General features: G+C 42.6%; 1 protein-coding gene across 1 annotated transcript; it reads right to left on the bottom strand.

The window, feature by feature from the left end:
- Positions 1 to 9,582: 9,582 nt before the first annotated feature.
- LOC102051589 (claudin-8-like) lies at positions 9,583 to 10,421 on the bottom strand. The gene has a single exon (XM_005438929.3). It carries the CDS (start codon positions 10,269 to 10,271, stop codon positions 9,597 to 9,599), a length of 675 nt encoding a protein of 224 aa, XP_005438986.1. The 5' UTR covers positions 10,272 to 10,421; the 3' UTR covers positions 9,583 to 9,596.
- Between the last annotated feature and the right edge of the window lie 4,550 nt (positions 10,422 to 14,971).

Raw genomic sequence — 14,971 nt, 5'->3', positions numbered from 1 at the left:
GTACGCTGCTGCACGTACTGTACGGCGGCAGGATGGTTCTTGTTATTGAAACCTGAGGGGAAGGAAGCAGGAAAGGAAAACCAATATATGGCAGTTTTGACATTTGAAGATCAGTTTCAGAAATGAAAATGAGCTACAGGAGACAGGTTGGGGGGGGGTGGGGAATAATCAAGAACACTACCAATATCTTGGAAACTCGTGAGGGCTGGAAAATCTTGTCAGCCTCTTAAATGCCAATGAGTCCCTGACTTTGCTAATCGCTCAAAGAACTATGTTTTTCAGAAAAATCTTGTGTTTGAATCACCCTGGAGGGAGCTCTTGCACCCTTGTATACCCTAGAGAACTGTACCCCCGTTTGAAGGACCACCTCACCTCTCAGAGAAATGCTTATTTGACTGAGTTACTTCAAAATCACCCTGAACAGCAGACAGCTCTTATACTAGAAATTAAATATATGCTTACATAGCAGGCATGACAGATATAGTGGCTTTAGTGTCAGGTGAGAAGAAATCAAAGGAAAACTCCATTTACCCCCGACTAGACTTTAAAAGTCTCCCCATTCTGTATATCATTCTTCTGTTAAGCTATTTGAATGCTTACCTGCCCCAAGGTAATACCAGTTCTCAGGCAAGCATATCCAGCCCAAAATTTGCCTTCAAAGAGGAAAACAGGCAACTGAGCAAGCATGCAGCCTTTACACCTGACCTTTCGCTGGATTTCTGTTCAGATTTACATTTTCTCCTCCCTTCAAATCAGGGTGTTCATTTGAATGCTTTCCTTGCACAATACCTTCTGTTCCCTTCCTAGCTTTTAAAATGCTGATGCCTCTTGAAAAGGAGGAAGTAGAGCATCTCCAGTCCACAAGATTAACAGGACCTGTCAAAGATCCCCAGTGCTTAATTAATTACAGGCATCAACAATGTAAATGCTTAATTGCCTCCCAGAAAGCAGGTTTCATTCCTCTTTGTGCATCTTCTATGTACACTGAATTTTAGAGCCCATATACATACACATGCATCTATATATAGACAAATAGACTTTAATCTCACAAAAATGTACAACTGTAATGTACTCAGTTCATTATGAGTTCTTGTCATGCATAGATTGGTTGGTTATGCTACAGGCTAAGGAGCTACATTTAAGGCTCAGTAACATTTTTGGAAGAGGTAAATATGCAGATTTAATAAAAGCACACTTTAGATTAGTGATTACTAAGAGTTACAGTTAAGTCTCTTAACGTCCCAGAGGCTGCAGTTACCCAGTAAGGCTGCAAAGCTGCCTAACCACCTGCAGAGCTTGGCAATGGGGAGTCCCGCAGGCTGGGGCGCTGCAGTCACTCTCCATCCTGTCCCCTTGGGCAGAGGTGCTGGGTGAAGCCATGCAGACCAAGATCATCCTCTACAAGTAAAATCTGTTTTAAGCATACAACAAATAGGGTTAGGATTGTCTGCAGATTATTTGTTTTGGAAACACATGTGAATGGCATCAGTTCTTCCCTACTTGTGGCTTCCAGTAGTCCATTCATTGTCTGCCAGGTTAATCACTTTGTTTGCAGCTGTTTGCAAGGGCTGGTCAATGAAGTCATAGTTGAGTTTACAGTTCCATTACTTTCTATGGTATTTTCATTGACTACAGTATTTTGGGCCTATTGGTGAAGTGAAAGTTTACTTTGATTCTGTTTTAATTCAGGAGAAAATGGACTGAAGCCAAGAGAGGCCTTTTTATATGTGTTGACTTTAATATTGCTGCTGCACATATGTTAAAAGATGAAGGCACATCTCCTTCCCCCTCTCTTCAAGCGTGGCACAGTTTGAAGTGAGAGGAACATCTGCTCAGTGTAGCTTAGAGAGGGATTTCCCCCAGACACGTAACAGGCGCTGTACTGGGGCACTGACCTCTAACTCCAGCTTTGAGGCAACCCATGACTGACAGTTGAATTGAAAAGAGCTAATATTTATTTTCTGTCATCTTCCTCAGCATGCCTGAAATTCACAGCCTGTCAAAACTGCCAAACTTTTAATGATATTCCGTGTCTGAGGAAGCCTGTCTCCTGGACACTGTGAATGAACTAGAGTTCAGTGTAATAAAAATAAAACCCTACAGTAATAAAATATTAAATACTCCTTTGAGTATTTAATCCATCTAAACTGCTTCAGGCTTTTACAAGGTATTTGTCACCTCAGTACTTGCGTAGAGGGAGCAGCCATCTTGATAGAAATAGAACCTGCCAGAAAATATGCTATCTTACTTTGATGTTCAATGACAGGACCTCAAAGCATATTTGGGGGGCATTTGATTGCACAGTTCACATTAAGCTATTGGAAAAACGGCAGTGGCAAATTCCCAAGGCAGTATTGATTGTTTTCATAAGGGTTAGAAGCAGGATATACAGTTAGGCTATTACTGTGTGAAGCACAGGGGAACTCCTTTATTTACATGATTTACTGTGATAGAATAAAAGAGGAGGAGAAGGTATATTGTGGCAGTGATCACTTAGAGATAGATGAGAGGCAAGCTTATAGAAGGAGGTAATAGCTTTCATTAGACAACCTGATACTGTCAGAAACAACGTCTTAGGCTCAGAATCCCAAGAAAGATTGCTTTTGAAGCACAACATAATAATGCACCCTTGAACTAGCTTTCCTGTAACCAAGCAGTGTGGGTAACTAAGCAAGTCAGTCTCAGACTTTGAAGAACAAGTTTTTTTCCCATCTCATAATTTGGATTCCTCCCTGTTCAGCCCTGTCCCCCTCACTTGTTGTCCTCCCCCAAACCCCACTTCCTGAATGTAACTAACTACATGGTTAATGTCCACCTACAAAGTAAACCCTAGCAGCATCAGCTCCACCACCACCCTCAGCCTTGTGCACCCAATGACACCTCCAAACCCATCATCTCAGCACACAGCGGGGTCACCCTCTACCCCCACACTCTCCCCATTCTCTCTTTACCCAAATCCAGAGTCCTTTATCAAACCTCTTTGTGTCTGTCCAGGATATTCCTTTACTTCTACCTCCTTATGATTGGGATTCATGTCTTCCCTGGGACACCCTGGCTGACTTTTCCCAGCTGGTAAGCTGGGCATCCCCTAGGAAGGAGCAGCATAGCCCCTGCCCATTGGGCCTGTGTAGCTGGCAGAGCTAATCTCCAGTTACCTCAGTTCCCCTTCAAACAGAGGGAGAGGAAAGGATGGAGAGGAGAAGGGAAGCTCTGCCCAGTCAACCAGCTGTTCCTGCACTCACACAAAAGAACCTCTTCCTGGAAGTCATAAATCACTTTGGATTTGCGCTGGCACAGAGACCAAAGCAGGAGTATTTTGCAGGAAGCAATTAATTTTCGTCACTTGCTCTCAGAACACCCTCTGCAGCATCATGAATCGTAGCAGCTCCAAGGATGCACCACTGTCACTATAATTTTGCACATTGATGCATCTTCCTGGGGCTGATGTGTCTCTGCACAGTGACAACCCACAGCCTGCAAGGGCACAAATGATTCACCAATGTCAGCACACTGCTTCCCTGCACGGACAATCCAGTGCTGTTCCTGATTGCAGCATACTATGTAGCCAACCAAAATATAAAGTTCTTTCTCCATGATCAAGCAGTAGCTGCTTTCAATCCAGATCTGAAATGTGTAGTTTAGCACAGAGTGCAATACTTCAGAAGAAGGAAGAATGTCTAATAACTATTTCTGCCAACCATGTGATGGCAGTTAAGGGGCTGGCAGTTGGGGAAAAGGGAAGGAAAAAAGATAGAGAACAGTCTGGTACATACAAACTGACTTTACAACAACTATAAAATGGAGGAGGGAAAGTCCTCAGCAGATCTGATGCTTTTATGTTGGGATGGAACACTGCTCACATTGTGAGGCAGAGAATGGTATGTGAAGGATCATTAAGGTGCGAGGATCTGTATCTCTGCAGAAGACCATTGCCAATGAGGTGAAAGTGCCTGGAGCACTGAGGGAGAGCTCCTCTGATCCTGATCACATTCTCCTCTATTAATTAGACTGAGCAGCTTAGGGACATGAATGTGGATGAGGCTTAAAAATTCCTTAGGAAGTGTCTGGAATGTGAGTACCTTGGGGAAGGAAAGGAGAGACTTGTAGAAGGTTGATACTCAAGTGGATGAATAACCCCACAGAGAAGGTATTTGGTAGAAGAACAGAAAAGGTAACCAACCACCAAAGAAAATCTATCAAAAAGTCAGAAAATGTAGGGAGAAATGAGACCCAAAAAGAGTCAATCAAAATTAGGCTTTCCAAAAAATAGAATAAACAAGGTGCTACAGGGATACAAGTAATGTAGAACAGCAAAGGAAGAGGCATGCTGGGCTCTAAGAAAGGTAGTTAGCACACCTCTTCTTTGAATTTAAGTAATACCAAGGATATAGGAGACTGTGACAGAATTACAATACTGTACCCAAGATAGATTAAAAAAAAGTAATCCAAAACTTTATGAGCACAAACTGAAGAAAGAGTAATTTCTACTGAAGGAAGTTCAGCATGTGCAGTTCCAAATCTGGTAGCAAGGACTGTTAGCATATGTGTCACATTGGGAGTGGTACTGTGTGTCTGGAGAACAGCGGAACTAAGGGAATGAGTGGGGAGGTGGAAAACCCTGTGCACTAGAAACTCATTAGTCAGAATCTAACAGTATAAGAGGATTTTAAATCCATTCTGAAGAAAATAATAAATACCTAGAAGTAAATGGAAAGTTAAATAAAATGTAGTGTGGACTTAGCAATTTTAGATTCAGGTTTTGTTCAGTAACATTTTCCAGAAAATAAAAGTTGAGAAAATCCAGTCGGACCTTAAGAAAGCATCTGACACAGCAGTGGGCAATTAACAGAGACGCTGAAGGGATGGAGAAGAGTAAAAATAATGTAATGCGGATGCATAATCTATGAATGAGTAAAAGACAAAAGGATATATTGGAAGGAGAACTATCATGTTCCTATTTCCAGACATTGATATCCTGCGCTATACACCCAGCTGGCCAATGTACTGCCAACGGTTAAGTCCCACAGTGCAGGAAAGATGGTGATCTGGAGGCCTGGAATAACAGAATTGCAATGCATTCAACATATTCAAGGAAGGTATTTGCTTGGTTCTGTGAATCATCTACCCCACGCTATGATAATGTGCAATAAGTATATTCAGTGTGCTGAGCAGTGGTGAGGTTTTCTCTGGGATTCTTTGTCCAGTTTTGGGCATCAAATTTAAAGAAAGAGGCGGAGCAGCCAAAAACAACCAGAGAAAGTAAACAAGTATGGGGGGAAATTTAATGAGCATACCACTGAGGAAAGAGTTAGAGATGATTAAGCTAAGCAAGACAGGTGCAAGAGGTCGGATTGGTAATGGTCCTGAAATACGGAAAAGGCTGTCTGCTTTAAAGGAAAGCAGTAGTCCGTTTTCTACACCTGCTGCTGCTGGGACAAGAAAAAATGGAGCAGCCTCAGCCTGCAGTGAGGAGATTAAGTTTTAGCTTCATGGAGACCTTTCTGTGAAAATTATAATTAAGTACTGGGAGAGATGGCTAAGAACACGGCAGAGTATCCACCTCTAGAAGGTTTTATTGCACAAATGTCTCTCAGAAATCATTTTGGCATATTTATTCATTGAGAAGAGCAATGGACTAGTTACATGGATATTACCTTTTCTAGAATGAACTCCAGTCACACTGTCTTCTGCTCCTATTTGTCCTCTTTATCCCTACATGGACCACCTCCCACTAGTGAAAGGAACTGATGGTTCTGGTGGGACTCTTGATGGCACCCAGGCAAATGAGCTGGCATCATCCTTCTAAGTTCTCAGGCAACACATATCTAGGACTGTCAATGGCCTACATCCCTTAGGTGTCAGTTCCTTGCTGAGACTTTGAGCAAAGTATTACAGCCACCAGTTCCACAGGGCAGTGGGAGGAGTGGGAGGGCAGCATGGTTAACAAGGGGTCAGCTTGCTTTGCTGCCTCGGGGTTGATCCTTGGTAGAGTCACAGGCAAAGTCCATGGTCTAGAAGCATCCAAATTGCAGACTGAAGGTGGGCATTGGTTGAGAGGCTTAATTCACAGGCTCAACCCTGCACTGCAAGGCAAGACTGGGATAGTAGACATACCTGCATCAGGACTGCAGGTACTGGCCAAGACCTTCACAGGGCTGGAGTTACCCAGCGCTGCCTTTCCTCCAGCTCAGCAGGCAAGGAGAGCTGTGCACCATGACTCATGCTCAGAAAGCCCACTGTATCTGCTCTGTAGGGTCAGACTATGACCCTTGGTGAAGGGCTTAAATTCCAGGCAAGCCTGCAGTTCCATTAAGCCCAAAGATACCCTGAGCACAGGAGGCTGGAAGCAGGAACAGTACCTCCAAGCACAACTGTTCACCAGCCCTCGCCTCCTGCTGCTTTGTAGGCACCTGCCCCCGACAGTGGCAGCAGCAGATATCCATACATCTCAAGGCTGACACAGTAAGGTCATTTTTATACCTCCGTAATGAGCTTTCCTGGCTGCGAGGCCCGAGGTATGGCCTCTCCTTGCCTTGATCCATTTTCTATCATTCTTTACTAGTCCTGTTAGAGAGTTGAACAGAAAGCAAACAGTCTACAAATGAACTCTCACATATAGGCACCATGTATATTCAAAACCATGGAGTAGAATACCTATTCAGGACTGCACCTTAAAGAGACAGACAAATCCATTATATACAGCTGACCTTACTAGATTTGCAGATGTGTGATAACCTCATGTGTCCCCGATGATTCAGTCTCATAAAAAACAGGAGCTCTTCTGCGAAACAGGAGCTCACACACGCTCAGTCTCTGTTACAACTCTGCCTTGCCTGCACAAAACAGCTCCTGAAACTGCTGCAGTGCTGCCGTCCATGTGTTTACCACCTCACTGCCTAGCTCTACCGAAAGCAGTGCCCAGTAATGCAGGTAGCAGACCTACCCTCTAGACCTCCACAATGGTTGCAGTAGCAGGGGAGAGTTTCAGAAAAGGCTCATTATAAATGGAAGCCCAGTTGCTCAATCATGGAGCAGTGGTTGAAATCTTGAACCTTCACTCATCTGAGTTAAACAAGCATTACTTTCCTCTGACCTGCAAGCTGTGCATTCAGTAACACCTCGCAGAGGGCACCAGGTGGACCTGGAAAGGCTCCACATCCATTTCACATCACAGGAATGCATGCAAGTGCCCAAAGCGCAGCAACACCCCAAAGGGGAACAAGCTAGATACCCTTGATTTCATTTATGGAGGCAATACTGCTTATTTCCCAAGTAATTCACCTTGTCTGTAAGCACAAAAATGAGTTGTAAATTACTAGATACAACATTTGAAGGTTTATTGTTTCAGGCGGTTGTTTTCTGCTTGGATATATGCCCATAGATGGGACCCTCTGCTCAGACTGCTCAGGGTTTATTTCAAGCACAAACCTGAGGGAGGGCAGCTCTGTTTGAAATGGAAACTTTCACTTCAGTTCTTTTGAAGGTGTGGGTGAGATACAATTTAAAGGAAATGTCTGGATGTGCATGGGAGGTACTTAAAGGGGAATAATATGTGTATGTTACAATAAAGTAAACCGTTTGCAGCATATATAGGATCTCTAAAGGAGATTTTCAAAAACTTCAGGGTCCCACTCACAGTCCATTGGACTTGTGTTCCTGTTAGCCCTGTGGATAGTTTTACAAGTATTTTTATAGTCTTCTTGTCTCTTCTTTTGTTTGTACAACTAGATCAGTGTGTGCTTCACCAGGAACAGATACTACTAGCAGACGCTGGAGTAGTGTTCAATGTACACAGGGCTTTTACAGAGATGTCATGCTTACCTCACTTTTCAATGAGGCTTGCCTCAGTCCTGTAGATGAATACGGTATGAGTCACTCCGTGTTTTGACAGCAGAGACAACTGCAGTGCACCGCTACATACACATGTAGTTTTCTGAGTAAGATCTTGTACCTACCTTTCAGAGGGATGAACTAGGGAGTAGATTTTATTATAGACATCATTATAAACCCTGGTGTTCTAGCAATGTGTTCTGTGTAGGATATTCAAAAAGTCCCTCTAACAACAGATTTTCTCCTCTACTCTCTTCCCCCCAAAAAGACACAGGGCTGGTGTGTAAACATTAATGAAAGAATACAAAGGAAATAAAGCCACACACTACTATATTATGGGATGGTCATGCATATTACACATATACATATGTAGAAATAATTTGCTTTTAAAAAGGAGGAAAAATAAAATTACATAGTCAAGCACATGTATCTATGTATCTTACAAACACTGTGAAGCGAGTTCTAGAGCAGATTTTGATTTCTTCTAGCTTGTTCAGAGTTGCATCCTATGAAGAATTTGCTTCTGAAGTTTCTGATAATATTCTAAGGAATTTAGTACAGATCACATAATAAATTTTCTATAAAATATTTAAAACAGTCAATCAAACTCTAGAACAAGAATGTTATTCTCCATTAAACACGACAAATTGAATTGTGTTCCCAGTTAAGACAAGGCAAAATTCCATTGATTTTTGTGGGTCTGGAGTTGCACCTTATTCATTGGTTACAAAATTCTATTAAAATATTACTACTATTGATTAAATTGGGTCATTTATTAAATTAATTTGTATGGAACTATTTATTTTTTGGTAGACTTTGTTTCTTTACATTGTTTCTTATCACAGGTGCATGATCTTACTAGTAAAAATATTGTTTAGCTTGTTTTAATGTGAACTGTGAGAAATTACTATCACTGTTTATGGTTTTTATGTCTATAAACTATGCTGGTGTGAGTGGGTATCAGCAAAAATACTGGCCTGACTGCACAAAAGACACTTCTTAAAAATATATATATATCACAGAGTCCTGTGATAAGTAGCCAACACGGTGTTTGTGATCTGTGCAATATTGCAAAATGTAGTAAGCCACAAGGAGTTTGCAAAGGAATACTGCTGCTTCTAAAAAGAGGGATGTGAATAAGTTTGACCTATATGGATTACAAAAGAAAAATTCACTTTCACCAGAAAGATAATATTGAGGACGAACATTAAGCTAAGTTTATTCTCTGAAATGTGTGATATTTTTCATATATTCCAGCTTACCTTCCCCTGCTGAGTAACTTCTTCGTGGAACCTTTCATTAAACCTACAGTAAATCAATCCCTTAGTGAATGCTTTTCTTTTAAACATTATTATCTTGTCCTTATTCACTGTTATCCCCTCTTTCCCAGGCAGGAAATAAAACCACCCAGGTGCTTAACTCCCCTCTTCTTTGCAATAGACCAGAATTTCATATCACAGTGGAACTCTAAGCCCTTTGTTACTGTTTTACACGTAAAATGCAACCAAAGCAGCGTCACACAACCCAAAAGGTATTAGAAGTTACTATTAAAATAATATTAAACATTCACCTCGCTATGCATTAAAATTGTCCATGCTGCAGCATTAACCACCACAGCAGAGCTCACTGCGGGTAACTGCAGCTCCAAAACACGGCCCCAGCAGCAGCAGTTGCAGAGCAGAAGGGAAAAGCATCTTTCTAGCTGCCCTTTTGTGCAGAAGCTGAAATCCATCCATGCTTCAAAAGTAGAAAAAGGTAGGAGGCATCTAGACGTACTGACTTCTGGAGTATGAGCTTTCAGTCTTGCTGTGCAGATGCTGGCTGTGAGTGGGGTAGTGGGTTGCTGCAGAGTATCCGTAGCTTCTGGTTTCCTCACAGCAGCAGCAAAAGCAACAGAATATGGCTCCAGCAGCAACGAGGCAGAAGGCAGCTACCCAGCCCAGGTAAAGGGCCTCTCCAAGCTCCCTTTTCTGTGCAATGTTGACCATGGGGTTGTAGAAGTCACTGATGATGGTGTTGGCAACCCAGCAGACCGGGATGAGCTCAACGACACCGGAGAGGATGAAGAGGATCCCAGCCATCAGAATAATATAGCCCTTGGCTTGCCAGCTGCTCTGCGTGCACCGTGTGCACTTCATCCCAGTAATGGCAATCGTGAAAGCGAGGAATGAGAGCACGGACCCAGCACACATCAGCCCTCTGGATGCCTGCAGGTCCCGTGAGAGGGCCAGCACAGAGTCATAGACTTTGCACTGCATCCTGATGTTGGCTTGCCTGATGCAGTGCATCCACAGGCCTTCCCAAATGGTCTCAAACACGATGATGTTGTTCTCTATGAAGGCAGACACCCTCCACTGAGGCATGCCCGTGACAGCGAATGTCCCAATCATGCCAATGCCACCAACAAGCAGCCCAGCGATCTGCAAAGCACCACCGATCATGTTGCCTTTGCAAAGCGAGCACACCTCAGCAGGTTTCCTCAGTCAGGCGCACACTGCTGGCCAAAAAAAATGAGCAACTTTTTCCGAAAGTCGTTGTCCCTTGTGCAAAGAAAGTGTCAGAGCCAGTCTGCACGACTTCAGATCAGCTTAAATCTGGCACACAGTACCTGGGACTTGGCTGCGCCTTCATTGCCTTTATAATTCCCCTGCCACCACTGACTCAAAGAGGCAAACTGAGCAATCAAGTGGAACAACTTTCCACAGCTAGAGAAAGGACAGGGTGTGTGTGAACCAGCAAGAGCCACTTAGGATAAAAGTACCTGCTGAGGAAAATGCTTTGCATTGAAGTGACTTATTTAAAAAATAAATAATAAAAAAAGAAAGTTCTGTGCTCAACTCTAGCTATTGCCTACAGGTTTGCCTGTGCTAAGGAAATGGACTGGTCTCACTAGGGAGACTTAGGTGGGCACTGATGCAATTACTGAAGCTGTTGCACTGAACAAGCAAGAATATTCTGCTTCGGCTTGGCTTGGTGGCAAATTGCCAGGAAGAAATGGGAGCTGTGCTCCCTGCCACAGGGCCTTTGCTCCCAAAAGTACTTTTGTTCTGAAGCTTGAAAGAGAGTGGAGTGACAGGATCAAGGAACAAAGCAAATCAAAAGGATAAAGATAAAGTAACTCTGAACCTGAAACAGTTCTGCAGAGGATAATCAAAGCTGCAAAAGACCATTTAAGAGGTAGAAAGGAACAATAAAATGCCTCAATCCTGCTAATACCTGTACACATATATAGCTTTATACATTTTTGTGGCTCTACTGAGTGATATGGGAATAGGCAGGCTTTTGGAGATATCCACATGCTTAAATGATTGCACAATCAGGTCTACAGAATGGTGATTTAAGCTATGTAAAAAATTGTTTTCCTGTGCAAAAGCAAACCCAGCAATTGCCTTATGATGGAATCTAGTGCAATGGAAAGCGATGGCTCTCCAGGTGTTAGAGCTAATCTCCTATTAGAGCTATCCATGTACAAATACTTCAGAAAGAACTCATTTTATAAAAAAAAATTTAAGCATAGTAACTACGGAGAGCAGATGAACTGTTCATTCAAGAGTCCTTGTATGATATGGCCAGCAGACAATCCTGGAAAATGTCAAGTGAAGAAATCTGGGAAAATCAGAGCAACTGAAACCAGTCAAAAATCCAGAAAAAAACCCCAGGCATATAACAGTGGATTCTTTTTACAAATCCATATAGCTACAAATGTATGCATAAAATATTCAGCCTGATCTCTGTTTGTGCCTTAACATGGAAAATAAAAATTAGGTATAAACTATGATTATTTGTTACAAAGTAGTACTCCATATATTGCAACAAGAACTAATTCGCTATACTGTAAAAGATCAATTTAGGTTGTAATTAGCTAGATATTGAAATACTAGTCCTGCTTTTCATCTGAACTTTCTTGCCTCTATTTCTTTTCTTGCTATTTATGTATCTTCAACAACAGAAAGAGAATGCAAAAAAAAAAAATTGAGCAGTGCAGTGTTAAATATGCCAGCTTGTTGGCACATCAATGATAAAGAAAAGGTAAAAGTCCCACTTGCATGTAGTATTTTATGCTCCCTAAGTGTGTTTCTGTGTGTGCATAAGACTATGGTTAGGAGGCAAGGGAAAGTAAGATGCACTCTATGACTCTTTTCCACATTCAGTTTGGCTTTCATATCCACCTGCTTTTCCAACCTCTGCAGCAGGCTGCTGCTATAAAGACATGCTAAAGTGATGAAAGCAGGCAACCTCCCCTTCTATCTCTGGTCCCTTGAGCCCTGATTTGTGACCAGGCAACTTTCCATTCTGCCCATTTGGTTTTGTTTATATCTGTGAAATCAAACCTGCTGTCTGCATGGCTTTCCTAATCCAGAGGCACAGAAAAGTGCAGTTCATCTGATGGCAGCTCCAAAAGCATATGAAGGGTTGAGAAGCCAAGCAGGTGTCTGTTTTTTTCAGGTTTGCTCCTACTGCTGTGGTGCTTAGCGGTACCTGATCTAGTTGCGACTACACTGTCTGCTCGGCATTTCTCCTGCCACACAGCTGTATTTGCAGTTTGGGCTCCTGCTTGCCATCAGCCAGCTGCCCTTGGCAGTTCAAGCCCCTTTTGCCATGTCTGTGAGCAAGGCAAGGGAGGGGACCTATAGCCTCCTGCGTTAGGGACCATGAAGGCCCCCGTGTCACCCCGTGCCACCTTCGGAAGGAGGGCATGCAGGTGCAAAGCACTGGTGGGTAAGAGCTCTCCTCCTCTCCAGCTGCAACCCCTGATCTCGTGTGAAGGGTGTCATTTGCTGGCCAGCCATAAGGGATGACTTGATTCTGTTGGGCAGAATGTACATTCCCAACACATTAATTTGGAGAGGCCACTCTAAATCTTGCTGTATTGACATAGGAACTGCACAGACTGCTACAGCGTGAGAGCATCTGGATCTGTGTAACTGAAATGACAATTTGCTGCTTTGCATGCTGCAAGCTAGTGCTGTCATACAGACCTGTAAGTGATGGGGGTCTGGGTACAGGACTTTGGGAAAACTGAGTGGGGAAAGTTTCTTGGATGACTGGGTTCATAGAATCACAGAATCATGCAAATTAGAAGGAGTGTCTGGGTGTCATCTAAGCCAACCCATGCTTGAAGCTGTTCCATTCAAAGTCAGGAGGCCAAGAACCCAAGCAAGTTCCATTTCAGCTATCAAAAACGTCCCAAAGGTTTCTTGGAGGAAGAGGGTGGTTAAATCCTCTTCCCGCAAGTGTGAGACAAGGAGGAGTTTGAGGAAATGTTATAAATGCACAGTATTTATCTGCTAAAATGGATTTGGCATATTAAATATATAATAATATAATTACCATTGCACAGCTTTGCAGCTCCATGGTTGCCACTCAAACAGCAAAGAAAAAGCTACCCGCCTATAGCAGAACAAATAAACAAGCACTTTAATAATGTATCAGTAAGTAAACACAAATGCAATACAAGCAGCAGGACTGATTTTTCTTACAGACTACTGAAGTTCTAATTTACAGGACATGGGAAATAATTAGCTGAGCAAATATAATTTAACCACATTATTGATTAATTTACAAAACCATTAAAGCTTCCATACAAATTCATGGTTAGATTGTGTTTGTGTCAAGGATTCAGCATTTGCACATTCTTAGAAGGATTACATTTTAGTGCCTTATCTTGCTTAAAACCATTTTCAGAAAGAAATGTGGAGAAATCTTATTTAGCATTATGGATTGCATCTGCTTGTTTACAATTAAAACACAGGAAGGGGGCAAGTCAAGAATCTCATTATTTGTTCTCTGTATTCAAACATGCCATTTCATTATGGGAAAATATCAGAACTACCTGTGATTAACTAATCATATTCCACTGTTGGCCACAGGATCCTATTATTTTGTTATAAAACAAATATGCACACACAAATTAACCATTTCCCTTCCTTTCCTTTCCCACTATGTTAAAAAATTAATATCCTTAAAGTCAGTGCCAAGCTTTTCTCTCTGACCTGTGTATTTTCCTGCTCAGTGTTCCCATCCCTGCCCTCCTCCCCTTTCTCCTCTCCAAAGCGGGTGAGTAAATCAGCTGCAGGCACCCGTTGTTCTGTAGTCTTGATGAATAATGTGGACCTAAAGCAACTACAGCACTGCCTGAGCAGAAAATACACGGCATTTCAGGAGTGGGCTTGGGTGGTCTGTCCGTTAGCTTCAAACAGGACCCCATGGTCAGGACACTTCCCTGTCTCTTTGACACTTTGGTAGCACCTTTCTCCAATGAATCCCCTTGTGTGAGAGCGAGAAGGGATTTCTCACTCTTACATGGCTTGGCTTCTGCATGTTGCATGCAGTTTGGGGAGGAGCTGAACTGAGGAGATAACCGTGTGATTAGCTCAGCTGCCATTTAGCACCATTTTTCACAGCTTCTTGGGGAGCCCACTGCTCCCCAGCAGGGCAGTACAGCCCCCAAGTCCCTGTCATGACCCATTTTCAGCCACTAAAGGTGTATTCTAATAAAATACAGCAGGAAAATATGTTTTAAGCATGATGTCCTTCCTCCTCCTGAGCATACAGCATTTTTTAACTCCAGAGTTGTGAAGTGCTAACAGCAATCGCCGATGCTGAGGAGGAGGTGGGGAGAGGGGGAAGACACGGTTGCTCAACACCTCCAAAAATCTCACCCTGCATCAGTAGCAAATTGAAAAGAATCCTGATCATTGATGCTCTTATGGAAAAACAGACGAGTGTTGATGTCAGACAAGTTGTTCAGCATTTTCTTTCCTGGAATGCTATTATTACTGTGTCAGTGGATGTGCACAGCATGGCTTGCCCCAGGTACACTGTAACCTGGCACTTATTTTTCTCCAAGATCTTTTACCTAATGCAGCAGAATGTGAAAAGCCAGTTCAGCATATCTAGTGCAAGCAGAGTCACTTACATGTCACATACATCCATTATCAGCTTCACTGAAGAGCCACCCCTTTTCAGTTGAGGTAGCTTTTACCCCTGTTCCTTCTCTCTCCATCACTTACCACTAACATGATGCCATTGTCTAGATGGCAAAAGGAACAATGACAGAAGAGCAAAAAATAATAATCCTTGACTAGTAATGTAAAAGCACTGCAGAAAATCTTTTTGCCTAATATCCCAAATAACTTTA

This window comes from Falco cherrug, chromosome 2 (genome assembly GCF_023634085.1).
Source record: "Falco cherrug isolate bFalChe1 chromosome 2, bFalChe1.pri, whole genome shotgun sequence".
NCBI lineage: Eukaryota > Metazoa > Chordata > Aves > Falconiformes > Falconidae > Falco > Falco cherrug.
The sequence above is the reverse complement of the archived record's forward strand: the minus strand, read 5'-3'. Positions and strand labels throughout refer to the sequence as shown.

Bases quoted from the DNA above. Each gene is read 5' to 3' on its own strand.
- LOC102051589 (XM_005438929.3), bottom strand. From the start codon at position 10,271: ATGATCGGTGGTGCTTTGCAGATCGCTGGGCTGCTTGTTGGTGGCATT.